The sequence below is a fragment of the Linepithema humile genome, chromosome 5 (assembly GCF_040581485.1).
Source record: "Linepithema humile isolate Giens D197 chromosome 5, Lhum_UNIL_v1.0, whole genome shotgun sequence".
Lineage (NCBI taxonomy): Eukaryota > Metazoa > Arthropoda > Insecta > Hymenoptera > Formicidae > Linepithema > Linepithema humile.
Genome location: NC_090132.1, coordinates 25,225,517 through 25,252,629, shown reverse-complemented (window position 1 = coordinate 25,252,629; position 27,113 = coordinate 25,225,517). Strand labels below are relative to the sequence as shown.

The 27,113-nt window shown below is 34.6% G+C and overlaps 6 protein-coding genes across 9 annotated transcripts; 2 read left to right on the top strand and 4 right to left on the bottom strand.

Annotated features, from left to right (window-relative positions):
• Positions 1-8,126: 8,126 nt before the first annotated feature.
• On the bottom strand, positions 8,127-10,523 carry Nacalpha (nascent polypeptide associated complex protein alpha subunit). Of its 2 annotated transcripts, none has more exons than XM_012372184.2 (6): positions 10,380-10,523; positions 9,434-9,704; positions 9,226-9,345; positions 8,828-8,923; positions 8,585-8,743; positions 8,127-8,369 (listed from the first exon to the last, which is right to left on the bottom strand). In XM_012372184.2, the coding sequence occupies exons 2-6, from the start codon at positions 9,692-9,694 to the stop codon at positions 8,355-8,357; spliced, it is 651 nt and encodes a 216-aa protein (XP_012227607.1). In that variant the 5' UTR covers positions 9,695-9,704; positions 10,380-10,523; the 3' UTR covers positions 8,127-8,354. The 2 variants fall into 2 exon arrangements, with proteins under 2 accessions (XP_012227607.1, XP_012227608.1); XM_012372185.2 differs by lacking the exon at positions 10,380-10,523 and adding an exon at positions 10,082-10,267.
• Positions 10,524-10,752: 229 nt separating this feature from the next.
• Lnpk (zinc-ribbon metal-binding protein lunapark) lies at positions 10,753-16,437 on the bottom strand. 2 transcript variants are annotated; one of them, XM_012372146.2, is made up of 9 exons: positions 15,857-16,437; positions 14,722-14,763; positions 14,447-14,634; positions 14,171-14,357; positions 13,974-13,985; positions 13,548-13,797; positions 13,284-13,445; positions 13,004-13,192; positions 10,753-12,863 (listed from the first exon to the last, which is right to left on the bottom strand). In XM_012372146.2, the coding sequence occupies exons 1-9, from the start codon at positions 15,881-15,883 to the stop codon at positions 12,745-12,747; spliced, it is 1,176 nt and encodes a 391-aa protein (XP_012227569.1). In that variant the 5' UTR covers positions 15,884-16,437; the 3' UTR covers positions 10,753-12,744. The 2 variants fall into 2 exon arrangements, with proteins under 2 accessions (XP_012227569.1, XP_067212278.1); XM_067356177.1 differs by lacking the exon at positions 13,974-13,985 and having other exon boundaries at positions 15,857-16,436.
• Positions 16,438-16,668: 231 nt separating this feature from the next.
• Positions 16,669-18,144, top strand: wuho (tRNA (guanine-N(7)-)-methyltransferase non-catalytic subunit wuho). The gene has a single exon (XM_012372147.2). The coding sequence runs from the start codon at positions 16,878-16,880 to the stop codon at positions 18,042-18,044; it is 1,167 nt and encodes a 388-aa protein (XP_012227570.1). The 5' UTR covers positions 16,669-16,877; the 3' UTR covers positions 18,045-18,144.
• Positions 18,127-20,315, bottom strand: Rpt4 (Regulatory particle triple-A ATPase 4). The gene is made up of 7 exons (XM_012372145.2): positions 20,158-20,315; positions 19,863-19,942; positions 19,747-19,786; positions 19,435-19,571; positions 18,973-19,345; positions 18,634-18,897; positions 18,127-18,558 (listed from the first exon to the last, which is right to left on the bottom strand). The coding sequence occupies exons 1-7, from the start codon at positions 20,252-20,254 to the stop codon at positions 18,368-18,370; spliced, it is 1,182 nt and encodes a 393-aa protein (XP_012227568.1). The 5' UTR covers positions 20,255-20,315; the 3' UTR covers positions 18,127-18,367.
• Positions 20,316-20,527: 212 nt separating this feature from the next.
• LOC105675177 (rho guanine nucleotide exchange factor 3-like) lies at positions 20,528-23,524 on the top strand. 2 transcript variants are annotated; one of them, XM_012372142.2, is made up of 5 exons: positions 20,528-20,691; positions 21,002-21,246; positions 21,354-21,690; positions 21,761-22,189; positions 22,265-23,524. In XM_012372142.2, the coding sequence occupies exons 1-5, from the start codon at positions 20,626-20,628 to the stop codon at positions 22,709-22,711; spliced, it is 1,524 nt and encodes a 507-aa protein (XP_012227565.1). In that variant the 5' UTR covers positions 20,528-20,625; the 3' UTR covers positions 22,712-23,524. The 2 variants fall into 2 exon arrangements, with proteins under 2 accessions (XP_012227565.1, XP_012227564.1); XM_012372141.2 differs by having other exon boundaries at positions 20,530-20,691; positions 21,327-21,690.
• A 332-nt stretch (positions 23,525-23,856) lies between these two features.
• Mettl3 (methyltransferase like 3) lies at positions 23,857-26,142 on the bottom strand. Its single transcript, XM_012371888.2, has 4 exons — positions 25,666-26,142; positions 25,384-25,579; positions 24,773-25,279; positions 23,857-24,686 (listed from the first exon to the last, which is right to left on the bottom strand). The coding sequence occupies exons 1-4, from the start codon at positions 25,814-25,816 to the stop codon at positions 23,900-23,902; spliced, it is 1,641 nt and encodes a 546-aa protein (XP_012227311.1). The 5' UTR covers positions 25,817-26,142; the 3' UTR covers positions 23,857-23,899.
• Positions 26,143-27,113: the final 971 nt, after the last annotated feature.

Genomic DNA, 27,113 nt, shown 5'->3' with positions numbered 1-27,113 from the left:
ATCCTAAGTTTTACGGCCGACCACGGACCACCGATGCTCCGCAGCCGTTTCGCCGAGATAGCTAGTGTTTATTCGTGGCAGGAAATCTCAAGCAGAACGGACACCAATATCCTGCAAACGTTGCGGTTACGTCGCTCTCGAAGGACCGTCGGGAATTAAGACGATGAAAATAAAACTGTGATGAGTCTAAAAGAATTCTCGAAGCTACGAACGAATTTGCGACGCCTTCGCGAGGCTAAACATCAATCTACCGCGTTGATCTTCCGGTAAACAACAATAGAGCCCTTACCCGAGGCGCCGAGTACAGCTATGTGCGATTACGTTAGATCGTGATTAAAATAGAAATTGTTATTGCGTCGTTCAATGTGCAACGAGATAATTAACAATCGCACATTCGTTTGTGACACGCTCAAAAATATATCTCCATATTTCACAGATAAATTTTACTCGAATTATTATCTTCAAATAGTCAGATCTTAAACATAAACTATTAAAATAACTTTAATCCCAGATCCCAAAGCGCTCGCACGTACCTGTGTGTTAAGCGGTTACAAAATAAAGCTATTTAAAAATATGATTTGCAGGTAAATAAGTAGTACAAGATTCGTTTGATTGCATAACGATCCGTTACCGTTGTCAATGTGAAATAACGCGGTACGATAATAGGGCATAAGCGTTACGCGATTGCGTGCATCGTGCGCGTTGCGCAATTGGCGAACACCGCCGCTGGAACAGCCGAAGCGTATAAAAATGTAATAATGGAATAGTATACTTTATTGCCTGTGTCAAGATCGTATCGCGTCATTGTTCGAGGCTCTTTGTAGAACGGCAGCCGAGCAAGGAGTAGAATAATGAGGTGCCGCGACCGCTCAGAGCCCAGCCCGATGACGGTCCCTACGGGCGAATCATTCTCGCGCAGCGTTTCCTCCTTTGTTCCTCTCGCGCAATTTTCTCCACAATATCGCGATTTGACATGCATTCGCGTGGAGACTCGCGACCACCCCTCCCGACAGTTCCGTCAAGGTGCATATTTCTCCAGCGAAAAATTACACCGAATTGAAATTACAGCTCTGATCCGCATACGAGACACGTGGTTTACTTACCGCTCCAATTATTATTGTATTAAAATTAAATTGGTACACGCATCATATCAAACTTTTAATGATCATCATCCGATCTTTTAATGATCATCAATTCGGCACGATAAAGTGGATTCCGTCATCAAAAACGCATCACTTACCGAAGCCGTAGCGCACGCTATAATTTTCTCGTTATAGTCGAATGATCGAAACCTGCCGTCTCTTATCTCGTCAAATCTACTTGCCGTCGTTTCCGACGGATGTTCATCTGCGATGTTACAGAACGGAAAAAAGAACGATGCCGATGCACTCCGGGCGGATAACGACGCGAACAATGATATTATTATGCTCGACTTGCTGCATCGCAATCGCTCGTCGTCTCCGCGAGACTCGCGCATGCAAACATACGATTAACGAGTTTTTACTAATGGCGCATTACTATCGCCTGCTTGTTCTTGCCCGCAGGTACATGAAAATCATTGTGATTGAGCATGCAAAAATATAACTTCGCAAGCAGACCGATCTCGAGCTATCAATTTAATTTTGTCTCTCTCCGATCTCGAAAGACGCGTAATCGGTCTCACGATGAGCAGTCGCGATGCGGATAATCGATTGCGCCGTGGTCATTCTATATTTTTTTCATTCACGTCTGATACAGGATGTTTCAAATAATCTTTATTCGAATACGGATGTCTCGATGAAATTTGGAGAAACAATGATCGGACGCTTCTTTACGGCATCCTATTTTTTGGTACTAAATATTTTGCAGTAATTGAGTCATAAATCGAAACTTTTGTAAAAATAACGCGCTTTTGATGCGAGACGAAAAATAAAGTTTATCTGTTTGCATCGCCCTGTACATGCTATAATAATATATCAGCTGCCTTCGATCGTTCGCGACTGTATCCTGTGCAGACGAAGGCGCGAGCAAGCAGTTTTAAGCGTGCATACCGCGTATAGAATTTATTGCACACTTTATATTTTTTTCTCCCCTTTTTTTCTTTAATCGAGCGAGATATCTGGATCGATCTCTTTCGATCTGCGCCCCAATCTTTCACGAGCCACCGTCTTCATTATCATAATATACGAAGATAACAGCACACTGTTAACCGTGAGAAATTGAATCGATTTCCCTAATAACAAGGTGCTAAATGACGGCCGACTAGCACGGCGCATCGATTATTATTGCATCGTCAATCGATCATAGCGCATACTCGGGCATTCAGGATGCATTATTAATATACGACTGCACAATTTTTACGTCGCGCAAGATGAAAACTTATTGCTTTGTAATAATGATATTAAATCCACATTATAGATAGAGCAGGTTTCTCGCGTTTCAATACGCATAACACGTTGATAAAAAAGATGTTTTATATCCTAAAAAATTTATTGTATTAACTTTTATTTTTTTTTTTCCACCGATATACAATATATCTACATAAATCTCAAGTTTACTTGCGACGCAAACGAATGTTGTACAAAAAAAGTTTAACAAATGAACAGACAGCAAAAGCGTTGGAGCGTAAGTCCGGAATGAAACGAGAGAGATCAGATAATAAAATTTTAACCACCCAGAATGCTCATTACGTGCCGCGCGCGTAATCGGCTCGCGTTTATCGCCGTTCGACTCATAATCGCTTGTTATCACGCCAACATGCGCGGAAGTAATTTTTTTCTCGCACGCGCGACCGCGCGATGCAATTTACGATTAACGCAACATTTTTCGAGACGCAGTCACCGCGCGAATTCGCGACCGATCGTCTTCATTATCGTAACACGCGCGCGAGATAAGGGCCGCGCAGAAAAGTATTATATCTTCTTCACGGACATCGAAGCTGTGCTTTCGGTATAATTTTGTCATTAAACCCCCCTTCCCCCTCGCTTTTTGCACTCCTTCTCTTTCCACTGCGTCACTTGTTGAAAAGTTGGAAGTAAGAAAGTGACATGCAGGGACGCATAGTAAATTGTTTAGTATCTGAACTTTTAAGAAATCTTAACAGAAGCCTAAACAAAGCTAAATTTAAGAAATTACGACTCGACGTCCAAAATTTTTATCCTGATTTATCTTTATACTTCTCCTAAAATTTTTAAAGAGTTGACAAATAAATTGAGTAAATTTATTCTGCAGTGCTTCCCGATAGTCAAAGTTTAAATCAATATCCACAAATGTGGATAAACAGATAACATTAATCGTCTCAATACGGCAGCATAACACTGCGATAATTGTCAGGAGAGGTCTTTTTATGTTCTATAATTTATTTTTTTTTAAGTTATTGATCAAGACTCCAATTATATATATCATATTAAGAATGTAAGGAGCAAATGAGCATATGCTGGTTGCTATTGCAAATGTATTTGACTTACAAGATAATAGATATAGATAGTAGTTATTAATATTATCTTGTAAGTCAAATACATTTGGTAATAATAATCAGCGTAGGCTCATTTGTTCCCTACATTCTTAGTTTGTTATTTTTTTATATTTTATATTTCACTTTTTACAAAAATCATCGCAACGTATCATGACAAAAACATATATTTGCAATGAGCACAGACATGTACGGGGTGCGAAGCACAGAAAATCTGTTCTTGCCGCAGCTTGATACGTCAATTTTTCGCTAAGTTATAGCGTTTTAAAAGTCCGCCACGTGCACAATTTACAAATAAACACAGCGCGCGCAAAGTACGGAACTATAACGGTACTATGTTCAGCTGATCAACTGATAAACAGTAGTAAAATTTTTCGTCACAACACGTGCTTCGCGAGGATCATCTGGTCGTATCGGTCGCTTTCGCCTTATGTCGGGATCATTCGGCATGTCGTCGTCGCGGGTCGATGCAATTGTCAATACCCTCGCACAGACGGCACAAATCCAAAGACAGAGAACCTCATACTTCTGATACGCCCACAATTGTTTGTCTCAAGTAATTATTTTACGAAATATTATCAGTTTATTAAAAAAAAAAAAAAAAAAAAAGAATTAATTCTTTTGATATGACAGTAAAAGCGCGAAAAACGATCGCCGCTAGTCGGCACGCCGGGTTTATAAGTTAGAGCATCGTGTGTGCGTAATGCCCATTTTCACCAATGTAGATTAATTTTAACCTCGGTTCAACTTACTCTTCATCTTTTTCTAGTTCTAAGAATTAGAAAAAGATATAGAATAAGTTGAACCGAGATTAAAGTTAATCTACGTTGGTGGAACCGGGCACAAATGTCCTCCGAGAGGGTTAAGTCTCATTAAGTCTACAGATCCGACCCTGACAGGGCAGAGACGAAAGACGAGAAGCTGGCCAAACGGGCGGGAGAAGGACGAGGACCGCGGATCGAGCGATGATAATGATTCCGACGATGATAGACGGCTCGTTATTGCTGTACGCGTTCGCGCCGAGGGAAAGAGGCAGACGGGCGGCCGGCGCGTTCGTGTTTTAGAGCTGGGAGCGATCGGTCGACGCCATTACTCACACCGTTTGCGCCTGCCACATGGTCCGATAGGTCTCTTCTCATCCTCGCCTTCTTCTCCTTCCTCCACGTCCCTCCCTCACGCCATCACCACCGCTCGCTCCTGTCCGTCTCTCTTTTTAACCCTTTCGCCGTCTCTCTTTCCGCTCTCCTTGATTCTCTTCATCTCGCTCTTCGTCGTTCGATATTCCTGTTTGCTTCTTCCATCCTCCTCTTCCTCTCATCGTCTTTCGCACCCTTTTCCCCTCCGGTTCTGACTTTCAAGCGCGAGATCTGACGGCTGTATCGTACCTCCTTAGGGCGCGTATTTTATTTGGTGCGCCCTTCAATTACCTCGTACGCAATTCGAATGAAGAAGAACAATTGCTATATTAGATGCGCGCCGGATGGGTGTGTTAATACATTTTACTCGTGACGATCGCAGCCGCTTTGTGCAGCGATTTATTATTTTCTTCGAGGCGTATGAAACGCGCGAGATATCGTGCTTTCGTGCGAGAAAAATTGGTTTATTAAAATCAAGCGTGTCTATTCACGTATGTCTACAAAAAAGTTAAAAACGTATGAGCATATCAAATAAAACTTCAGTGCGCTTGAATCATCAATTTGGATACTGACGAGATAACTCGCAGATTATGTAAGTTTTTTTCTAGAAAAAAAAAAATAGAAAAGCAAAGTGACAATTTTTATATGAAAACTTCAAAATTTGTCCATACTTTTAATGTCTTGATTTTGAATATTTTGCAGTAATCTTCCTGCAGTAATCTTTTGCGAAAAATATCTTTTTGTTTTATTTTTCTTTATTTAATGTATAAATAATAATTTTTCTAATACTTATAATAATAGCAGTGTTTTTATGAAAAATGTTAATTCTTATTGAAGAGGCTGTGATAAGACGCGTGTAAATCACGCCAATTGTCAGACGGTTTCGACGAACTATTGATATTGATTTGTGCGACCGATGGATGTGTGATCGTGAGTTTCTCTCCTCGCATTGACCGGCTCTATCGCATCGTCAACGTTCGTGAGGCATGATACGACATGACAGTCGGTTTGTACGCGACATTATGAAGATGTCCCCGACGTACGGCGAAACGACGACGAAGACGGCGTGCGAAGCATTTACGAACATTTCTACGCTGGTCCGTATACGTGCACGGGCGTGCCGACGCTGCATCGTCGATGTATATATGCACACCGACGTTACACGCATTATCTGATGGCACCGACATACGTCTTCGCTGTCAGCCGATCGTTAAGGGATCAAAGTCGCTCGGACGAATCGGCCAGGTTGGCCTTCTTTCCGCCTCTCCATTTCTTTTTTTCTTCTGTTAGAGCATGCTCGCACCGCTCACGTATCAGCGCACTCAGATAATCAATATCTATTGTCAATACGTTGATACTCAATATTTGAAGAAGCATCTCGTAAGCGATACTTATCGATATCTTATTTACAAAAAAATGTCTCGTAAAACAACAGTAGTAAAAATTTGATACATTACATTCCCCCGTTATCCCAAATATGTAAAATGAAATCCGTTAACGTGAATTATCAATTTAATATACGCGAACGCGCGCGGAACGAATGAAGAGGGAGGGAACCGATGATATAGAAAAAACAGGTCAGCGACTCTACTTTCAGCCCACGAATCAAATGCAAATTGGCAAAACTTTCCGTTACACCCGATATATCTCAATGATTTCGAAATTTAAGGATTTCAATGATTTTCCAATACGCGCCCGCGATATCCGCACAGCTCTCCGCGCGCTGGATATATTACCATTCACATTCCCAGGAATCGCTCCTTTATTACGTGACAATATTGCGAACGTTTCTTACGGGCAATAATGCGCCTTAAGATCCATGCCAGATGTCACCACACAGATAGCGGCTCATATACGAGACCAAAATCTCAAATATTAGCGGATGGGAACATCTTCCGCGGGGTAATATCGCGCTGTGTGCGACATCGTTCCCTCCTCCGCTATTCTATCTCGTGGATATTCGGCGACCACATGTGCACGAAACGGCTTATAAAACTTTTCGCGAACATCGTTATACCATGACGAGATCTAAACCTTGTTTTTTCCGCGATCACATTAGTGTATCGCGGATATTCTAGTTCGATATCGACGATATAAACGTTAAAAAATATAGAATATTCGGAAGAATATCGTGTGAAGTAATGATTCGAGAGTAAAAGCCCATACATTCCTATATAAAAATCCGTAAATATATTATTTTTGTTTTAGAAATATGATTTATTATTAGAAATGTGTTTTATCATTATTAGGAACCTGTTGTGTGTGACATAAAATAGAATTTATATTAAATACATATTTTTTAGAACACATAATTTTAAAATAAAGCTCAATAATATATCGTACAAAGTGGTGATATAATTGTAACTCTAATTAAATAATCAAGAAATTAAATGAAAAAATCAAAATATAATGCTAATGCTCTTAAAATTATTTATAAATCAATGAAATTACAACTGCCGTAACTCACTAACTACTTATGCTGCTATCTCTTGTCAGTTCCAAACATTAGTTGCTCCAAGTATTTGCAAAAAAATCATAAATTTTTAAATATTTAAGCCAGACTGTTAGCTTAACTAATTTCACACCTATTATATTCATATTCTTATTTGATATTCCTATTTGTCCACCTATTTCACATATTATATGCCAGTTAAGTACTGATGTAATCTATGCTCCATCCATCCAATGCTAACCGCTGAGTCGAGTGTATATCGACAGAAGATTCTCTCTTGTGCATCCACTGAGGATCTGCGTTAACATGCCAGGAAGCGTGCGATTAACCATTAATGGATATCACACTGTTGGCACAACATCTTTCTTTACATCTAGATCACCAACGCTAGCTAACAGCAGTTGTATCGTTCAGTTGTAGGAAATAATCGATACCGTATTGATGCATCTTATGCTAGTGGAAGCTCAGAATATAAGGATAGTTGCGAATATCTGTAGAATTACTAAAGTATGGCTGTAATTTTAATCAGGGTTACAGAAATAATTAGATTTTAAATTTAGAAATTTATGCTTGGGAAAACTTTATCACTTTATCACAGAAAAATTTCTTTGTGTAAAATAAAGATATATTTTGTGGTATTTTTATGCATTGATACAGAGCATATATTCCTGCAATCTTAATTTCTAAATTTCTTTAAATTCTTAAAACTATGTTTTATTAGATTATGAGTATATAATTCACCAACAATTTAGGAATTTGATGCATGAAAAAGTTAACACCAACATATTCTTCTAAGTCAAGTTGTGCACTGATAAGATTGATGTAGATAGGGATTCATAAAGCAATTAGCACTTATCACTTATGTAATAACGATTAACAAGAATTTACCGATTATATAATAATAATATGCTATTTATCGATAAAATATATGATTAATATGTAACATTACCCAACATTATTCCTATATTTTGTTTCACAAGGTTGTTGCTTCTAATTCATCTGAGGCAATTGTCTTTATTAAAAGTAAGACGTTCTTATGCAATAAAAATTTCTTTTCGAATATTAATTTGTAATAAAATACCAAAAGTATGCACTGACCTTAAGGTATTTATTTCTATTCTTTTACATGAATTTATGTATATACATGTTCAATTTTCGAGACAACTATAAATGTCTGTATGATCAGTTTTCTCAATGTCACGTTCAATGTAATGAAGTAAAAAAAAAAGTATGATGTCCAATAGTGTACGTATGATAAATTACGATCTCAGAATGCCAGCTATCACGTAGCGCACCCTTGCTTAAAGCAGTTTCATCACATTGTCAATTCCTGAAATGAAGAAAGTGAGCAAATAAGTTCTCAATTCTTACATTTGTCAAACATTTTTTAGTGATAGAAAACAAGTCAGACTGCCAAGAAGATATCAAACATAATTTTTATATATGTTCTGATTATAAAGATATAAGCGAAACCTTTAAAACAATCATCATATGGTTGTACAAAAGTACTCTCATATAAAATGGAATACGTATTCTGAAACTTACCATGATAGCATTGACAATGTCATTTTGATTATTCTTTAGAGCCTTTATAGCTTTCCCTCGTGACACATTAGCTTGACACATAACCAAATCAACATCTTTTTCCTCCACACCTGTTTCATCCACCTCTTCTTCCGATTCTTCTTGTATAGGAGCAACAACCTTGTGAAACAAAATATAGAAATAATGTTAGGTAATGTCACATATTAATCATATATTTCCAAATAAATATAGATTACATCTTACCGTAGTACTGCCACCCGCGTCAGTTGCTGGTATGACTGGTGGTTCCTTGAACTTCTCAGCAGCTGCTACCTGAGCTTGTTGACTGAGATCTTCAATCTGTGGACAAAAATTATTTATTACTTAAAACATGTATTAAGTTAAAACGATACAAATACGAGCAAACGTTCAATATCAGTCTGCCAAGGTTTTTCAACATTTTTAACTTCTGTTAATATGCGAAACTTGAATAAATCATCATGGATAAAGTTTGCTAAAAATTATCTCTTAGACATTCTTTAGGTGGGGCATCGATCTATTAATTCGGTACATGGATAGATCAAATATTCTATTTTAATTTTGATAAGGAGTTTGATAAATATGCAATATTTATTATGGAATATAATTATTAAATTTCTTACCTTGGCTTCACCAAACACTATATATGTGTCAGAAGCTGGGTTCTTCAAGACATCTGGTTTGTTTATAACAAATAGAATGTTCTTTGACTTACGAATAGTCACTCTATTGACTCCTTGCACCTATATACAAAAAAAAAATTATTTTATGTAAGAAAAAAATTAGATTGATTACAATATAATTTAAATTACAATTTATTGATCCACATACCGGTTTCAATCCTAATTTGCTCATAAGCTTCCTCGCTTTCTTTTCACCGCGGCTCTGTTTAGCCTTGGACACCATATCAATAGGTAGTCCCGTGACAGCTGTGCCAGGGAAACCGACAGTGCCTGGAGTACCCGCATCTTCCAATTCTGGTATAGTGTCGTCTGAATCCGAGTCAGTTCCAGAGCCAATACCTACCAAGTGGCTCTCGACCTTGGCAGGTTCTGAGCTCGCAGCTTTATCAAGTTCCGTCAATTCTGGCATGTTTACTGACCTGTAAATAACAAGACAAATGTGTCATATAATTTTTTTCTCCATTACACAGAGTCAAATTTTCATGAACATTAAAAACTATTTGATCTATCCACATGCCGAATTAAGATTAGATTGATGCCCCACCTAAAGCATGTCTAAATAATCATTTTTAGCAAAATTATCAAATTTGTTTAAAAATGTAAAAACAAATTGTATGTTTAAATTTTTAGAAAGGAAGTCAACATTATCTAATGCGTCTAACATTTCACGCGACAACCCACGTGAACTTTTTCTACACAAGCGTTGTCATAGATGAATGGAAATTGGTATGGCGTCCAGTGTAAAGCTATCCGAAAAAAACCTTGCTAAATGTGGAAATTTAATTGTGATTTTTACCTAACTGCGACACGCTATAGGACAGGCGCGACGGTTACAGGCGTTACATTGCCATTACAAGCCGCCACAAATAAATACTCGAAATATTCCGCCGGAACATTCTATATTATTTGAAGCACGGGAAAAATCGCGGAAACGAGGTTCGTGAAGATCTGATGCACTCATGCCAATATCAGTGATAATAAAGTATATCACGCAATGCTATTAATATATACATCACGCGCTACATCTGATCTTATAATTTACGTATATTTTTTAGGAAATTATGTAGTGATGCCGAAATAATCATTAGATTTACCTTGAAAGATAGTCGGCCGACAAACAAGCACTGTATTTTTATCACGTAATTAAGGCAGATTTATATGCGCGTCCAAGCAGCTTGATGTTTTTTGGAAATGACACTGCAGGAATGAAGTCTTAAGGTTCTTACACATTATGCACGTTGTGTGGCAGCACGTGACGCCACGAGAAAAAGTTGAGATAGCAAATCTGATTGGTTACGCTATATTATTGATAATTTTGATATTTCAATATTTGGATAAAAAATTTTATTCAGTTTATTTTTAGTTTTGTTACATTTGTTAAAAGACTTCGCGCAATAAAAAATTATATTGTTACTTTTATTATCTGTAAAATATAAGTTACAAATAAGGTGAAGAATAAAAACCATAAATGTGTTTAAAATTGTATTATAGCAACAATTTTTCAAGCTATTTAAATATTTTTATACATACAAATTTATTAAAATAATTTTTAAATAATGCTTCAATACGACAGTAAATACAATCCTTTATCAAACAAAGCAAAAAATATATAATATTATGAAAAACATTCATTTTTTCAAAACGCAAAGTGCATTAAAGTTGAATTTTAAACACATTGCAATGACTGAATTTTTGAAATATATAATCACAGTCAATTGCAATCATAAATAATATAATTATAATAATATAATTTCTGTCAAATATTTTACAGATTTCTTAGAAATATTGTTAAACAGAAATATTTCTATGAAATCATGTTTCATTCTTTTATTATTTTTAAAGTATAATTTAATCAAATGCGGCAATAATACTTGCACATTAGAAGTGTAAAAAACTTCATGTTGCACATGAATTAATAATGTATTTTTTTTATATATTATATTTATATTTATATAATGTAATACTGATATATATTAATATTATAATTTATATATATATATATATTAATATTATAGATTACAATATATTCCACATCCAGAGATGATTTATTATCATAATATCAATGTTTTTTATTTGGATGTTATAATAGTTACATAATATATTCCTTTACAGAAGAAAAAAAGTTATGTTGCAGGGCGTATTCTAATTATTTAACTAATAATTTATATATGTGCCGGTGATTATGAAAGTAAACTAAGTCAAAAATTTTTTAAAATTAATTTTATCACTTATTTTGTGTTATATCGATTTATAAAAATCAAAAAATATCAAAATAAAAAAATCATCAAAATTTTTTACTTAGATTTTTATAACCGGCACATGTAAGGCCACTATGAAACATGAGTTACTTTATAGATCAATTATTTTGGAAAGAAAAAGACAAGAAGAAATTCATTTTACAAGAGATAGTGTTGTGTTCTTGTATAGAAAATTATTTAAAATAAACAGTTTTTAATCTAAAAATTTATGTTTAATCTAAAAACTGTTTATGTTAAATAATTTTTTTTATGTTATGTTTATGTTTGTATGTTAAATAATTTTCTATACGAGTTCACTACAAATACATCTTTTTTTTTCTTTTTTTCTTTCCAAAACAATTTATATAAATTATTAGTTAAATAATTTTTTTTTTTTTTACCAAAGCAATATATTATATAATTATTATAAGATCAAAATAAAAGCATTTAATAAATACAAGATATAACAACAAGACCATGCAGCTTTTCAAAAATTTGTGCTTATTAATATAATTCATCGCTACAGAATAGGCAGTCTTATAAAAAATACATTAATTCATGTGCAACATAAAGTTTTTACACTTCTATGTGCAAGTATTTTGTCGCATTTGATTAAATTGTGCTTTAAAAATAATAAAAAAAATAAAACATGATTTCATAGAAATATTTCTGTGAAATAATATTTCTATGAAATTTATGAAATATTTGACAGTAATAAATTATATTAAAATAATTTCTTGCATATTTCTTATTTTAACCAATTTATATTCAGCAATGATAATGCTAAATAAAAGAAAATTTGGAATGATTTAATTTCTAATCATAAATATAAATTTTCATGCATTTTCTACAAATTTTTTTGCAAATACTGTATAACCTTCAAAAACTAGGTATTGAATAGTGTTTTTTTTAAATATTATCAACAATTATACAATAATTATGTTATTTTTATAGCGACAGTGTGTTCAGTATATAGCAACGTTTCAATTGACAATTACATTGGTAACATATTTTGCGCCATAAATCTTTTTTTCACATTATATGTGGAAGTTAAAATACTTCGTATATACGCTCATATTTTTTTCCTCTCACTAACAACTTATGTTTCTTTTTTTCTTTTTTTAATTAAATTTTAAACTTACTTGGAATTCTGACTTACAAATATCTTTTTTTCACTATCAGACTAATTATTCAGATACAAAAATTATGAACGTATAGTTTGTCACGTCTCTACTACCTCTTTTTTATCGGATTCATTATCATCTAATAAATCCTTAGATTCTGATTCTGGAGAATCAGATGTTTCGGTTCCTGGTCTTTCAACAACTTCAATATCTGAATCTAAAAAAGAAAAAAATTGCAAACTTATTAGTATTTGTATATAGATCATATACATTTCTCAGATCAAAAATGTTGATAGCAAATCAAAAAACGACGTCATTAGAAAGTATACAATAATAAGAAAAATAAAGAAAATATACCTGTATCTGATTGTGTGCACGTTTCCAATTCAGTAAGTTTTATTGTACTTTCTTCATCTACGTTAGAAGGCGTAACTTCGGATGTATTCGAAGCTGTAGCAGGACTATTAATATCAAAATCTAATTTTGGAGCAAAAGGTTTCTGTTTCCTTGCAGGGTTCCAAAATCCACAATAACAACATCTATATGCTGTAAAATATATTTTTTCAAACATTAACATTTTTTATTAAATAATAATCTTGGAAAAATTCTCTCAAAAAAATGGGAGCATCTTACTCACCAAAATATTCAAATTCCTCTTTCAAAGCCATTCCATTGTGCGATTCACATTGCCGACAAATTAAAGCATAGCGATTCGCAGGACCATCACCTACTAAATAATCAACTAAGCGATCGATTACAGTCCTTTGGTGCGGCAATACAGGCCGTGGCAAAGGTGATCCTAAAATTATCATTACATATGTTCAATCATTAATTATTTTTATATGTTACGAATAAAATACAATATCTTAATAAGTCAATATGTATGTACATATTTACTTACGAAAACCTATGGATGCAGGATTGATTATTCTAGCACTGGACTGGAAAGGAATAGTTGAAAGTGGATTAGCCGGTTTAATATTCGGTGTCATTATACCAGGAGCGACTACGCCAACCTGCGGATGTTGTGGCTGATTTTGAGTTGATATGATTCTTCTTCTTACTTCTGCACTGCCTGGTAGAGGAGATATTACAGCCTGTGGCATAGGACGTCGAGGTGTTTCAATCAGCCCTGAGAACTTTTGGGTAAGCTAAAAACAAAAGCATTAATTTTATATTTTACATTGGTTTTTCATATTTGATAGTATTATATTTATAAACAAAATTAATGTTTTTAACATATTTCTTTTGTGATTAATTGTGTTTTTCACCATCCTCTATTTTTACTTTGATATATGCTGATAAATACAGATTCCGAAGTACAAACCTTTGGAGTTAACTGAAAAGAAAAAAAAAATAATAATAAGAATAAAACGATACGAGAAAAGAATAGTGCAAAAACAATATAAATTTTTACTTTATTTTAAACTTTCTTTATATCACTCAGCATCATTACACGTGATTAAATATCATTCAGTTTATGAATGATACTTAGACAATTATAAGAATAACAAATTTACTTACCGGTGACATGGTTAACTCATCTGGCGCAAACTTTAATAATATTTCTTTTGCTTTCTTATATGTTTCCGTTTCTGTCACTTCATTTAATATCTTCTTTTTTTCTGACATAAGTGTAGACAGCTTTTCTCGATTGTGTGTAATTTTACGATTATAATACCATGAAACCATCTTTTTTGTTAAAAGTATTCTAAAAAGAAAAAAATATATTTGATTATATTTTTTATCTAATATTAAAAATAAATACTTCATAATTATAAAATATAAAACCAAACTTACAATATTGGGAAAAGCAGCAATGGTGTTATGTAAAAGATTTGATCATACAATGAGGCTGGGAAGAAACAGAAGTAGAAAATGAATGCTATCATAACATAAAGCACGACTCCATAAATAATGATAGTTCCCACTATTTTCTTATGTCTCTGCTCTGTGATCTGTCCATATTGATGAATTTCTTTAAGTTGCTGTTAAAAGAAAAAGTTACATAATACTGTTTTATAATATTACATATATTGACATATATAATATTACATATATTACATAATACTTACTGAATCGAGATCCTCTAAAACTTCAATAGTCGTCTTTTTTTTCTGGAAATAAAAAACTTTACATTAGAATAATTTTGAAAATATTATATGAAAGTATGTCTTCATACAAGATATTTACTAAATTGTAATTGGCAAGGAGGTGACTTTTTGTGCCAAAAAAAAATAAATAACAATTCAAAATAAATTTTTTTCACAGCACAAAGCATCAACTTTGATCAAAAATATAATTAAAATTGGAGGAATAAAGATTTGTGAAATTATATCATAATTTATGTATATATATCATTTATAAAATTCTTATAGATATATATGCATATAAATCAGACACACATAAACATGATTAAAGATACAAAAATAATGAAAGTGAATATATATAACGAAGGATGTGAGGTCACAATCTATATCAGAAATGGCACAGCCTGTGTAACATACTAACAAATGCGACTAGTGACTGAGTTTTATAATAATATCACAATTATTTTTTTACTATCGATAAAATTCTGCAATTTTTTAATCTTTTTGAGAATTATTTTTGCTCGCAATGTTAAGATCTATGAATAATCAAATAAATAATAAAAAAATAATATAATTTTAATTTGTAAACCACATCACACCACTCATGCATTTATAATACGATTTCCTTTGACGTGTTTGAATTATGACAAAGTTCATTGAATGTTAATGTTTGAATGTGAATGTTAATGTTTCCCCACAGTAACTGTGCTGAATAAGTTATCAAGCAATTCTGTTTACTCATCGAATGGTGGTAAACGAAAACATTATAAGATTTGAAGACTTATAATTTACAACGTTTTATGACAGAAAAAAATATAAACAATTTCATTGTTTCGTGTCGTCCACGAACATGTTGAAAAAAAATTCTAATTTCGCGCCTAAGGCATAATTTAACAACTTTGAGCCCGTCGTCATCCGGCACAGATAGATGCTATAAATAGCCATGAATGACATTTAAAAATATTACTCAGCGATCGCTTAGCGCGATGCGCCCGGAGATAAACACGAGATGCAAGGTGTCCTCGCACCTGGTAAACATTTAGCGACATTGATGTTAACCTCGCGTAACACAAAACGACAGAAATGTGGAGAACCTTGAGCGTTCGGCCGCGTTACTCACCCGAAATCTGGACAGTATTATCCCCATGTTAACAATGCTATGGCGAAGGCGAGTTACGCGAAGGGATGCTCGACGACGTTAGTTGCACACGCGTCAGACCTGATTCGCGAATCCGACATAAAAGATCCTCCAATCGTATTAAAATAACCCACGTCTCGCAGCGAGCACAAGCCGGTTGTACTGCTCGATACGATCCAAATTTAAATCCCGCTGCACGTTTTTCCAACGGTATTTATAGCTCGGATCATCTATGAAATCGTGCGGCACGTCGGACGATCGCTATCATGTTCGACGCGAAGAAAGCACAGGCATCAACTTCGGCTGTCAGGGTGTCTGTCAACGAGGTGTTTGCATGCTTCGTGTGCTTGTACGACGAGTCGTTGAAGCCGGAATAGATATTTCGAAAATTCACAGCGATATACAGCAGCGCTTGATATATCGTGCTATCTTTCAAGCCAGATCGCGCTAGATCATGAGAATAAAGCAAAACCGATAGCTCACAACCGCACCATTCACTAACGTTCACTGTTTTGAACTGTTTGAAAGAGCCAACGACGAAGCGTCGAGACACTAGTTCTGCGATACGCCAAGATTGGCTTGTGCTCGACGGTGTGCTCGGTCAAGTATCGAGCCGACTATGTCGATAAGGAAGACCAAGGATTTCGCACACTTTCGCAATTTTATAGATTGGAGAAGTGAATGACACGGAAATATTAATCGTCTGGACGTCGGCGTGCGATTAATCACGACTAAATATATAAATATGAATATATTCATGAAGTCTAAACTCGATGGCCATTCATTGTGACTAAGCTTTTCTAAAGTAAAGTCGCATTTGAAATGTTTACGCGTTCCGAAAGTCATTAAAGAAAGTCTTCCTTTTTTTACACTGCACATCTGCGTAAAGGTTAAATTGCATTTGGTACACGTGTTATGTGTATGCACGTTGTCAAAAGCAGCGCTCATTTATCATACAATTATATTATTCTGAAAATTAAGACTTCTTTTGAGCGTTGAAATTATGAGTTTTTCTGTACATAAATCGTACGTAGCTTTATGTAATAACGAACGTGTGACAATATACAACCTTGAAAATCACACCGAAAATGTGATAAATTTGCCCGATCTGGAATCAAACAAAAGAATAGACGTACACAACAATGTGGACATTGAAACTTATCACATGATAACGTCTGTGACATTCTCGGAGGATGGGAGATATTTTGCGGTGTGTACGAATCGTAAACAACTGTGCTTATACGAGACAAAGGATTTGAAACTTTTGTCGAATCGAACACTCGCCAGAGCTGCCAGCAAAGTGAGATTCTCTTCGAACAATGATATCGTAGTTGCTGATAAAGCTGGAGATGCTTATTTATTTTCTACCAGCTCTCCAACGGAAAACGGAGTGTTGATTTTGGGACACATGTCAATGCTCCTTGACGTGCTCATCACGCAGGATATGAAATATATTTTGACGACTGATCGAGACGAGAAGATTAGAGTTTCTATGTTCCCAAACTGTTACAACATTGTGTCTTTTTGTCTGGGACATGCAAAGTTCGTAACGAATATCTCGGAGTTGCCTCATAAAAAGAACATCTTAATATCATGCGGTGGTGATGGAGTTTTTAAATTGTGGGATTACAAGCACGGAACTGAATTAATATCTGTAAACTTTTGCGATAGAATATCAAAATGTGACGTTGCAAAATTTAATCAAGATCTTCGTGATCATAATTGTGACGAAACTGTAGATATATTGCCTGTTAAGCACCTGAGAGTGTCTAGCCTTAGCGAAACGCAGTCTTTAGTTATAATAAGCTTTTACAGTAGCGAAGTACTATTAGCTTATAACATTATTAGTAACAATGAAACACAGCTAAAAGCAAATTATTTAGAATCTATAGCTGTAGGAGCTGAACCTATCGAATGTCTCTTACATGAACAATATTTGTGGGTATTGACAAATGTAGGACTACAAACATGCAAATTTGAAGACGGTAATTTTGTACATTATAGATTAGAGATTTTAAATTTAGTAACCCAACACCTTAATAAGTGTTGGGAAACTCTGAAAAGTACTATCGTCAATCAGAATTTGTTTCCAATTTTATATAAGAGAAAATATGATAATGTACAGGAATATCTAGAAAGGAAAAAAATCCGTCTTGCAAATACAGAATAGATTATAATACTATTTTTATAAATGTTGTAAGTATGATTGTGTTCAGTATTTTATAAAACATCTCAATAAACGTTTACAGTGATTAAAATCAGGAATAAAATGTATATTTATTTTGTTAATCTTATATTATACCAATATTGTTATGTTACACAAGTTTGCTAATGTTAATGCTGAATATTCTTTTACAAAAATTTTCTTTTATTAGAAAATATAATAACAAATAGCAAGCACGATATGCTGAATGACTCAACACTTAGATTATACAGAAATGAATAGACATCTAATGTCATTTTTTAAATATAAAATAGTGAATTACGTTAAATTTACACAGGCTTATAATCTAGTTTCGATTCAAGTTTCTTATTGTCAGAAACTTTTCTGACAGCTTTCATAAAATCTTCTTGTATTACATACTCTCTTTCTAACCGTATCGCAAACAGACCAGCCTCTGTGCACACGTTTCTCAAGTCAGCGCCATTGAAACCATCCGAAAGTTTGACCACTGCTTCATAGTCTATGTTTAACAAATAAAACATCTTTGTATTTCACACACTGTAAAATTAAAATTTTAGGCGGATAGATTACTTACCGATTTCACCGTGTTTGGCAATTGGCAAGGCATGAATCTTTAAGATCTCTAAACGAGCTTGTTCATTGGGTAGTGGTATTTCAATTTTTCTATCCAGTCTTCCCGGTCGTAATAACGCGGGATCCAAGGTATCAGGTCTATTTGTAGCCATTATCATTTTTACTTGGCCCAAAGAATCAAATCCATCCATTTGATTTAACAATTCCATCAAAGTTCTCTGAATTTCTCGATCAGCACTTGTCCCTTCTGAAAATCTGCGGCCACCTATAAATAAAAATAAATATCAAGACTTGTAAATTTCTCTCGATTTAATTATTCTTTTTATATAAATATACTTACCAATAGCATCAATTTCGTCCATAAATATAATACAGGGTTGATGATCGCGAGCATAATTAAACATTTCTCTAATCAGTCTAGCTGACTCTCCAATATATTTATCGACAATAGCACTTGAAACAACTTTCAAGAAATTTGCATCCAACTGACTCGCAACAGCCCTTGCCAGTAGTGTCTTTCCAGTACCAGGAGGACCGTACAATAAACACCCCTTAGGCGGAGTGATCCCAACTCTTTGGAAAAGTTCAGGGTTTAATAGTGGCAGTTCTATAACCTCACGTAATTCGCGTATTTGTTCACTCAAGCCACCAATTGCAGAATATGTAACATCACCAGGATCCTCGTGAGACATATTATAAACTAATGGATCAACCTATAAAGCAATACGTGAATATTCAGATGAGAAAAAATTAAGGATTAATTTCTTCATTTAAAAATTTACTCGTTAAAAAATCTCTTTACCTCACGTGGTAAATAGCGCATGATTGTAAGAGTTGTCATGTCTAAAGCAACTCTTGTTCCAGATTTTAATTTGTTTTTATCCAACTGGCGCCGACATCCAACAACATAACGTGGACCATTGGTTGCTTTCACTATGACTAAAAATAAATGTCTGTTGTCTTTTATTCCAAATACTTTAATTTCTATTTTAGCTATAAATTTGCAGATTATATTTATTTATATATACACATTATTGTAATAAAACTTAAAATAATCATCTTTAGAATTAAATGCACAACAAAAACAGATTTTGGACATAAATTGATTACTTACATTTTTCTTCTGTAAGCTGCTTTAATACTTCTCCAACAATCTATAAAATTAAAAGATTATAAACAAAATATATAGTCATAAATTATGGATTATTTTAATAATAAAAATAAACATGCCTGTCCAACACTTTGTAATGCTTTTAAGTCATTTTCAGACTTATCATACTGCTTTGTCAGATCTTTGAGGTGTTCCCTCACTAGAAAAAAAAATCAAATATAATTATATTTTTTGTATAAATTATATAATGTAATACAAATGCATCAATATGATCATAAAAAGATGTGTCCAAGATAAAACTAAATAAGAGCTTAATGAAATTAAGAGGGAGTGTGAGGTATAAGGTTATAAATCTCTCATATATTGTAAGTAAAATTTAGATAAAATTTACTATTTCGACAAAATTACGCTCACTTTCTTTAAGACGTGATTCGACTTCCTTATGTTCTAAAAGCTTTTTTCGATAATCTTGAAGAGCTTTTTCTCTAACAGAATCCATGGTGGCCGCCATTTTTACTTATTTTGCTGTCTAACTGTCATTGAAAGTCTTATACCTAGATGGATAAAACGTGCATCTAAATCTTACAAGAGGTGTTCCAAAAGTTACATACAATTGTAACATTGCGATTTGTCCAATATACGAGATGCTGAATTCCAATGAAAAAATTTACTTTTTAGGGACTTTGTTTAATGTCATTTTATCTCTGAAAAATAAAATTACACTTCGATGTTGGATGCAATGTAAATCCTCCATAATGTCTAGATTCTGACTGGAGGATTTCTACCGCTTTTTAACCCGTGAAATCAAATGCGGCGTACATACATGACGCGGTAGGTCACATATATTTGTAAAATTTCAATTTTTTTACATTTTGAGATAATATGGACGATGATTGCAACACAACGATCAAAGAAACGTTCCAAGAGCCACGGATAAGATTCTGGCTGGTAAGTCTCGGTGTACTTTTTAACATTTCACAAAATAACCACGATTAATTGCGATTAAATGTTTCAACCGACATTCGAATGTCAATGTCATTAATGTCAGTGTTACCAAATGATTTTCTTTTTAATTTTTTAGTCGTCATAATTCGAATTTTACTGAAGCCATGTACGTTAAAGTATTAACATTAATTGAAGCAGCTGTCTGTTTAATTTTCACAATAATTTGTGATTTTGTGTTTGCATTTCACATATTAAGCTATGATGAAATTTTTCTTGTCAAAAATAATGCCTAAACCTTGTTTATGTGTGACAGAGATCAAGAAAACGACCAAAAAGCGATGCAATGAGTGTTAGCTCAATGGATATATCTATGGAGTCTGATACAGGAAAGAAGAAGAAGCGCCGCAGGATTACAGAGGTTGCCAGTAGTATATTTTCCTCTTCCACAGCAGCCAGTAAACTGGGGAATGCTTTACACAGATCCTTCACAATGCAGCCAAATTCGTCAGATTTATCCATCATTGAAGATGAAGGAGATACTGGAACACTACGCAAGAAGTAATTATAGTTTGAAACTTAAATATCTCACTTTATAAAGTAAGTTTCTTTCTTCAAAGTATGCAATATACCAATTTCAGACTGAATAATGTTACCGCGAGTTGCAGCAACTTGACAGTCAGGAGTTGGATACTGGATGTTGCTCAGCCACTCAGTAAAGAATGCTTGAACAATAAATTAAGTCGGAGTGAAGTCAAAAGACAAGAAGCAATTTACGAATTGTACTGTGGGGAGAATGTACTGTTAAATGAGCTCTATGTATTGAGGAACTTTTATTATGAACCAATGTTATCTATTGATATTTTTACATCTGAAGAATTATTCACGTTCTTCGGTGATCTCACGAATCTCATTGAGATACACAGTAACTTAAGAGATGAATTACTCAAATTAAGAGACAGATCGGGATTCACAAAAAATATTGGTCCAACACTATTGAATTGGGTTAGTTAATTTCTTTTTAACATTAATACAATACTTCCTGTGTACCATATTAATTTCATCATTCTTACAGCTGCCAACATTGAAGAAACCATACTTGGAAAGATGCAGGACATTGATTTGGGCGCGACATTTATTGGATGAGAAGAGATTTAGCAACAAAAGATTTCAGTCATTTCTAAAAAAACGTTTAGAATCGCCACATTCCGTTGACTTATGGACTCACCTAGATGTACCGCGTTCAAGAATCGTGAAATATCCGCTGCTAGTGAAAGAAATCTTAAAGCATACTCCTGCTACTGATACGGATTACTTGCCACTGAAAGAAGCAAGCAACATATTGTCTAATTTGCTGACAGATATCGATTGCATCATGGGTGATGCCGAGTGCAAGCTTGCTCAATCAAAAATAAACGCAAAAGTCGAATACGATTCCGAAAAGTGTGTCGCTAATGCCACAGAATTAATTACAGAAGGTCAGCTTAAGGACACACGTGGAATAGTAAGTTCAAAATTTTGACATAACACAATACATTATCTAAGTAAATTTTTTAAATGTATATTGATATCTTTGCAGAAATATCACTGCTTCCTTTTCGACACTTGTTTTGTGATAACTCGCTCTACTCGGCGCGTTAACAAGAAGTACAACCTGGCCTTTCCTGTTATACCCAAGAAACAGATATCCATACAAGTGGAGGATAAAAACACTACAGAGATCGGTTTCAAGATCGGAGAGTATTCTTTCATAACAGAAGACGGGCACAAGAAAAGACACTGGGTTGACTCCTTCAATAAATTGCGTTCTAAAGTGAGCATCTCGGACAAAGTCTTCAACACTGATGATAAGGAAAATTTGTTGAACAACACAGAGGTATCAGAGTCAAATAATTATGTCACAAGGACATCATCAAGGACAATGTCCAGAAGAACTTCGACGAATAGTATAAACGACAATCATTTTTCCTTTTCCTTAAGGAAGAGTCTGCTTAAACAAAAGCGCAACAGTATCGGTTACATATAGTAAAAGCTCGCTCGCAATGTTTCTAATAAAACTAAAAATTCTTGAATAAATTAAATCTCACAAATCAAAATTACATTAAATAATGTATCCACATTAAAATAATTTCTGTTGTATTAATCTTATATAATCTTTTTTCAATTAATTAATATTTTGTCATTTCTTTCACGTATATGGATATGCACTAATAAAAATGTTTCTTATCAAAGAAATATTCCTGTCGATATATCATGTTCAGAAAAATACGACAAAATATTAATTAATTTGATAAGATCATAAATTGGTACAACAGAAATTGTTTGTATCCACATTGTAATTTTGATTTGTGAGATTTAATTTATTCAAAAATTTTTAGTAATAACTAGAAATTTTTTTAATGTTAATAGCAATATTACATTCCAGTGCGGCGGTATAAATTTAAAGATTTAATTTATAGATTTTTTTTATACTTACATAAATGTAAATAACATCGAGCAGTTATAATTTGCGATAACTTGCGATAACTAAGAAGGATTAACGGCTTATACGTTCCAAATTTTGGTTTCGGCTTTTTAGAAATCTAATTCACATTGTTACTTTTCGGTAATTAGTCTATTGAAAAAAGAGCAGCGTACACTGTGTGTGTATACATGCTGAATAAGCATGGCTCGAATATAATGTAATATATGTGTACAAAAGTTATTATCATCCGCTTAAAAAAATAATTTTTCAAGGAGTCGGTTTTCTATATTTATATTATTCATTGTACTCTTCAATGTATATTTTAATATTCAATAGAATTTATATACTCATTTTGCAATAAATTTGAAAAACGTAGTGGCTTATTATTTATATCGAATAACATCACTTCCATATAAAAAAATTTCAACATAGTCAAAGAAGTTTTTAAAAAATACAAAAATAGCAAAGGATTACTTATCAAATTTTTGTTCAGTATTGTATCTCACAACGATATCTACAAATTGTGCTAATTTTATTTAATCTATTGTAAACAGACAAATTGAATGGTTCATGAATCCAACTTGTAAAGATCCTAGAAAATTGGTCCATAAATCTTTTTTTTTTCAGCTTCAAAATTCGGCTTTTCAAATCGATACCGTTGCTCTCTCAATCCTTTAAAGGATTATTGTATTATTAAATATAAAATAATATTTTAAAGAATTATTATTTTTAGGATATGCGAAAACAATCTTATGACTTAGTAGGTTTCATTGAGTTTCCATCGGGATAACGTTTCTTAAAAGCTTTAATGAGTTGAGGATCAATCAAATGAACTCCATCCACTTGGTTGCCCAGTGTGATCCAATTGGGCTGCACATTATGCGGTCGACCGAACAGCTCAATCTTCCTGGTGCCAGGACTCATGCGCTCGATGATACCATAGATTTCGTCGGGTTTGTGGCTAGTCGCGCGTACCTCGGCGACGATCACGTCACTATCCAGTCCACGATTGATACGAGGATTACCCTTCATGCCAACCAGACAATGCTCTTTGCCATGATTCAACCAATGGCCCGTCCTACCAGTCCGTATTATCCTTTGCAACTGATTCGTCTTCACCCAAATGATTTCATCGACTCTTTCATAGCCCCACAGCTGCAGGCACTCCCTTCCCAATTCCATGGCTCTGCCGGTTACCCATAAAAACAGTAATCCTTCATCTTGAAGCGCTGGAATCCCTAGCTGCCTCATTTCATCGTCCGACATGGTGCCGTAAGGTAACTCCATATGAATATCCCACGGTGGATCGGCCATGATTACAGCAAACTTGCCGAGAACCGTCATGTCGAGATAACGCAGATCGCACTGAATCCATTGCGGTGGATACAAAGTCAATTCGCCTACATTGCCGCTGGAACCACTGCCGTTTTTACTATCTAGATTCAGCGTCTTGTTAGGCGCGATGTTGCTCGGACTGTCAGAATCATTGGCCTCCTTCGGTTGAGCCGTGGGACCATCCACTTCGTAATGGACGTACCTGTGCAAAATAAAAAAAAAGGATAATTAAATTAATCAGAACTTGATCGTAAGCTGATAAATTAACAATATTTGTCATATCCTTACTTGCAGGTATCCATGTGGAAGCATGTATTGAGGAAGCTACAGTCACCCAAGGACTCATCCGTGTGGCTCTGTATGATCTTCTTAAAGTGTAGCTTTTTGCACTTCTCCGCGAATCCCGGACCGCCATTCAGCTTTACACAATCCACTCTAGTACCATGTGGACAGAACTCCATGACCTGGGCGCCTCCCTGTGAGCGAAACCGTTCCGCCAGTGATTTCTCCTTGGACGTCTGCTTCGACAGTAAGTCCAAGATCTGTTCGCCGACCTTCTTGCTCTCCTTCTCTCTGATAGTCGGCATCGAGATCAAGGACATGATGTCTTCGGTGTTCTTCTTGTCCACTTTTGCTTGCTTGTCTGGAGGCACATGATCGTTCAATTCAGATGCAGATGTTTCTACACTTTCAGCATTCTCTGTATCGTCAGATTGAGACTGGCAGGATGATTGGGATTCTGTTACGGATAATACTGTATACCCAAACACTCCATTCTCTGTGACTTCTTTGATCCTAAAAATGCATGCGATTTATATATCTTGTGTTAAATATATTACACAGTGACAGAACAGAATTATATTGTGTGGTGCAATACTATGATATAAAAGTACACTAACTTAACTATATCTTGCGCAGCTAATTTCTCCAGAATCTTGTGAATATCGGAAGAGGACACATCGGCGTTGAGATTTTTACGTAGTTGATCTATTAAATCGGCAGATGTTATCGGTAAATTAGGTAAAGATTCATGCAGGATGCAAAGTACATCTCTTTCATATTCGCTGTGATCAGAACGTGAAGATGTATTGGAATCTGTAAAAGGTTTTTATGTCAAAATTGTGCGAATAAACTCTCTCTTCTCGCTTAAGAATTTCAATAACAAACAATATATTTGGTACCAGGACACGCTGATTCCGTCAAGGCGGATGGAACCGGCGTAGAAGTGAGCGTGTACAATTCATGCCTCTCACGCTTCCTTTTCTGTAGTTTTTCACGATAGCTGTTTCTCTTTATTTTGATCGCTTGTATTTCCTCAAAAGCATCTGACATGGTTCGTATAGATTTCACATAAAAACATACTTTAGAAATGTGAAAAGCAGTTGCAAGTAGTCATTAGATTGAGCATACTTCTATATATTCTGAATTTAATATCATATTTAACTTTGTGCTTTATTTATCTTTGACATTTTGTTTCATCTAATATACTTCAAATATTTACACAACTTGTTGATATAAAAACAAATATCGTAACTTTCGATACTCTTTAATTTAACCTTTCTATCAGTCGGCAAAGTGCCGGAAGTTATGTTAGACCGGGTTTTCGACGCATGCGTGACGGAAATGTTATCAAGAAAGTTGCCACTTCCTCACAAACAGAAATATAGCTGACAGCTAGCAGCTGGTCGCTCTGGCTAGTGTGACCAGATTTGAGACGCAACAGCAGCAGCAGGAATGGAAGGGTAAGGCCGGCGTCACATAGAACCCGTAATCCGTAATCCGCACCGAAAGTCCGCAAAAGTTACTAGGGATTGCGTCCGTAACGTTACGTGTGTTTTATCTCCTTGTGTCCCATGGAGCCGTAATTCCATGAAATTTCCGTAAAAGTTACTAAAAGTTACTAGTTATTACTAGTAATGCTTTTTTTAATTTTATTTATTTAACTAAATTTGACGATTTAATTAAAATTTTTGTTAAAATTATAATATATTCTGTAGTTTTCTTATGAATAAAATACAAATAAACAATTATAATTTGTTAAATAAAAAATAGTAATACCGTTACGTGTGTATTTACGGCTCCATGGGACACAAGGAGAAAAAACATACGTAACGTTACGGACGCAATCCCTAGTAACTTTTGCGGACTTCCGGTGCGGATTACGGATTACGGGTTCTATGTGACGCCAGCCTAACTGCATACATGCGCAAGCCATACATGTGAGCTCCGCGCTATTTTTTGTATCTCATAGAAAATCATATGCATGAAATAAGATAAAATTAATAGATTCTCGTTTAATATATAAACGCCAAGTCTAAGGGCGGTATTCATAGTCCGTTCTTATATTCAAGATCGTCTTAAGCACGAACTTATATTCGCTCTCTTTGTCAGACACAATCTATGTGTGACGAAGAGAGCGAATATAAGTCCGTGCTTAAGACAACCTTAAATATAAGAACGGACTATGAATACCGGCCTTAAGAGGCAAGCAACATGAGGGAGGGAACACCGCACACCTGCGCAAGCCACGTAGATGTGAATTCCTCTTAAAAAAGCATCTCCAGGATGTCTTAAAGACGTCTTAAAAAGACATCCTAAAAACGTCCTAAAAAAGATATCAATTTTTAAT

What these genes read in the sequence shown, in the direction of transcription:
- Rpt4 (XM_012372145.2), bottom strand. Translation starts at nt 20,254, where the DNA reads ATGGCGGCCACCATGGATTCTGTTAGAGAAAAAGCTCTTCAAGATTAT. An exon ending in CGAATCACGTCTTAAAGAAA is followed by an intron (nt 19,943 to 20,157) that starts GTGAGCGTAATT and finishes TTTTTTTTCTAG; the next exon opens with TGAGGGAACACCTCAAAGAT. An exon ending in CATTACAAAGTGTTGGACAG is followed by an intron (nt 19,787 to 19,862) that starts GCATGTTTATTT and finishes TTAATTTTATAG; the next exon opens with ATTGTTGGAGAAGTATTAAA.
- Mettl3 (XM_012371888.2), bottom strand. Translation starts at nt 25,816, where the DNA reads ATGTCAGATGCTTTTGAGGAAATACAAGCGATCAAAATAAAGAGAAAC. An exon ending in GACGGAATCAGCGTGTCCTG is followed by an intron (nt 25,580 to 25,665) that starts GTACCAAATATA and finishes AACCTTTTACAG; the next exon opens with ATTCCAATACATCTTCACGT. An exon ending in GCTGCGCAAGATATAGTTAA is followed by an intron (nt 25,280 to 25,383) that starts GTTAGTGTACTT and finishes ATGCATTTTTAG; the next exon opens with GATCAAAGAAGTCACAGAGA.
- Nacalpha (XM_012372184.2), bottom strand. Translation starts at nt 9,694, where the DNA reads ATGCCAGAATTGACGGAACTTGATAAAGCTGCGAGCTCAGAACCTGCC. An exon ending in GCAAATTAGGATTGAAACCG is followed by an intron (nt 9,346 to 9,433) that starts GTATGTGGATCA and finishes TTTTGTATATAG; the next exon opens with GTGCAAGGAGTCAATAGAGT. An exon ending in ACGCGGGTGGCAGTACTACG is followed by an intron (nt 8,744 to 8,827) that starts GTAAGATGTAAT and finishes TTGTTTCACAAG; the next exon opens with GTTGTTGCTCCTATACAAGA.
- LOC105675177 (XM_012372141.2), top strand. Translation starts at nt 20,626, where the DNA reads ATGGACGATGATTGCAACACAACGATCAAAGAAACGTTCCAAGAGCCA. An exon ending in CACGGATAAGATTCTGGCTG is followed by an intron (nt 20,692 to 21,001) that starts GTAAGTCTCGGT and finishes TATGTGTGACAG; the next exon opens with AGATCAAGAAAACGACCAAA. An exon ending in GTCCAACACTATTGAATTGG is followed by an intron (nt 21,691 to 21,760) that starts GTTAGTTAATTT and finishes TCATTCTTACAG; the next exon opens with CTGCCAACATTGAAGAAACC.
- Lnpk (XM_012372146.2), bottom strand. Translation starts at nt 15,883, where the DNA reads ATGGGGATAATACTGTCCAGATTTCGG. An exon ending in TAATACTGTCCAGATTTCGG is followed by an intron (nt 14,764 to 15,856) that starts GTGAGTAACGCG and finishes TTTTATTTCCAG; the next exon opens with AAAAAAAAGACGACTATTGA. An exon ending in TCCTGCATCCATAGGTTTTC is followed by an intron (nt 13,446 to 13,547) that starts GTAAGTAAATAT and finishes TGATAATTTTAG; the next exon opens with GATCACCTTTGCCACGGCCT.
- wuho (XM_012372147.2), top strand. Translation starts at nt 16,878, where the DNA reads ATGAGTTTTTCTGTACATAAATCGTACGTAGCTTTATGTAATAACGAA.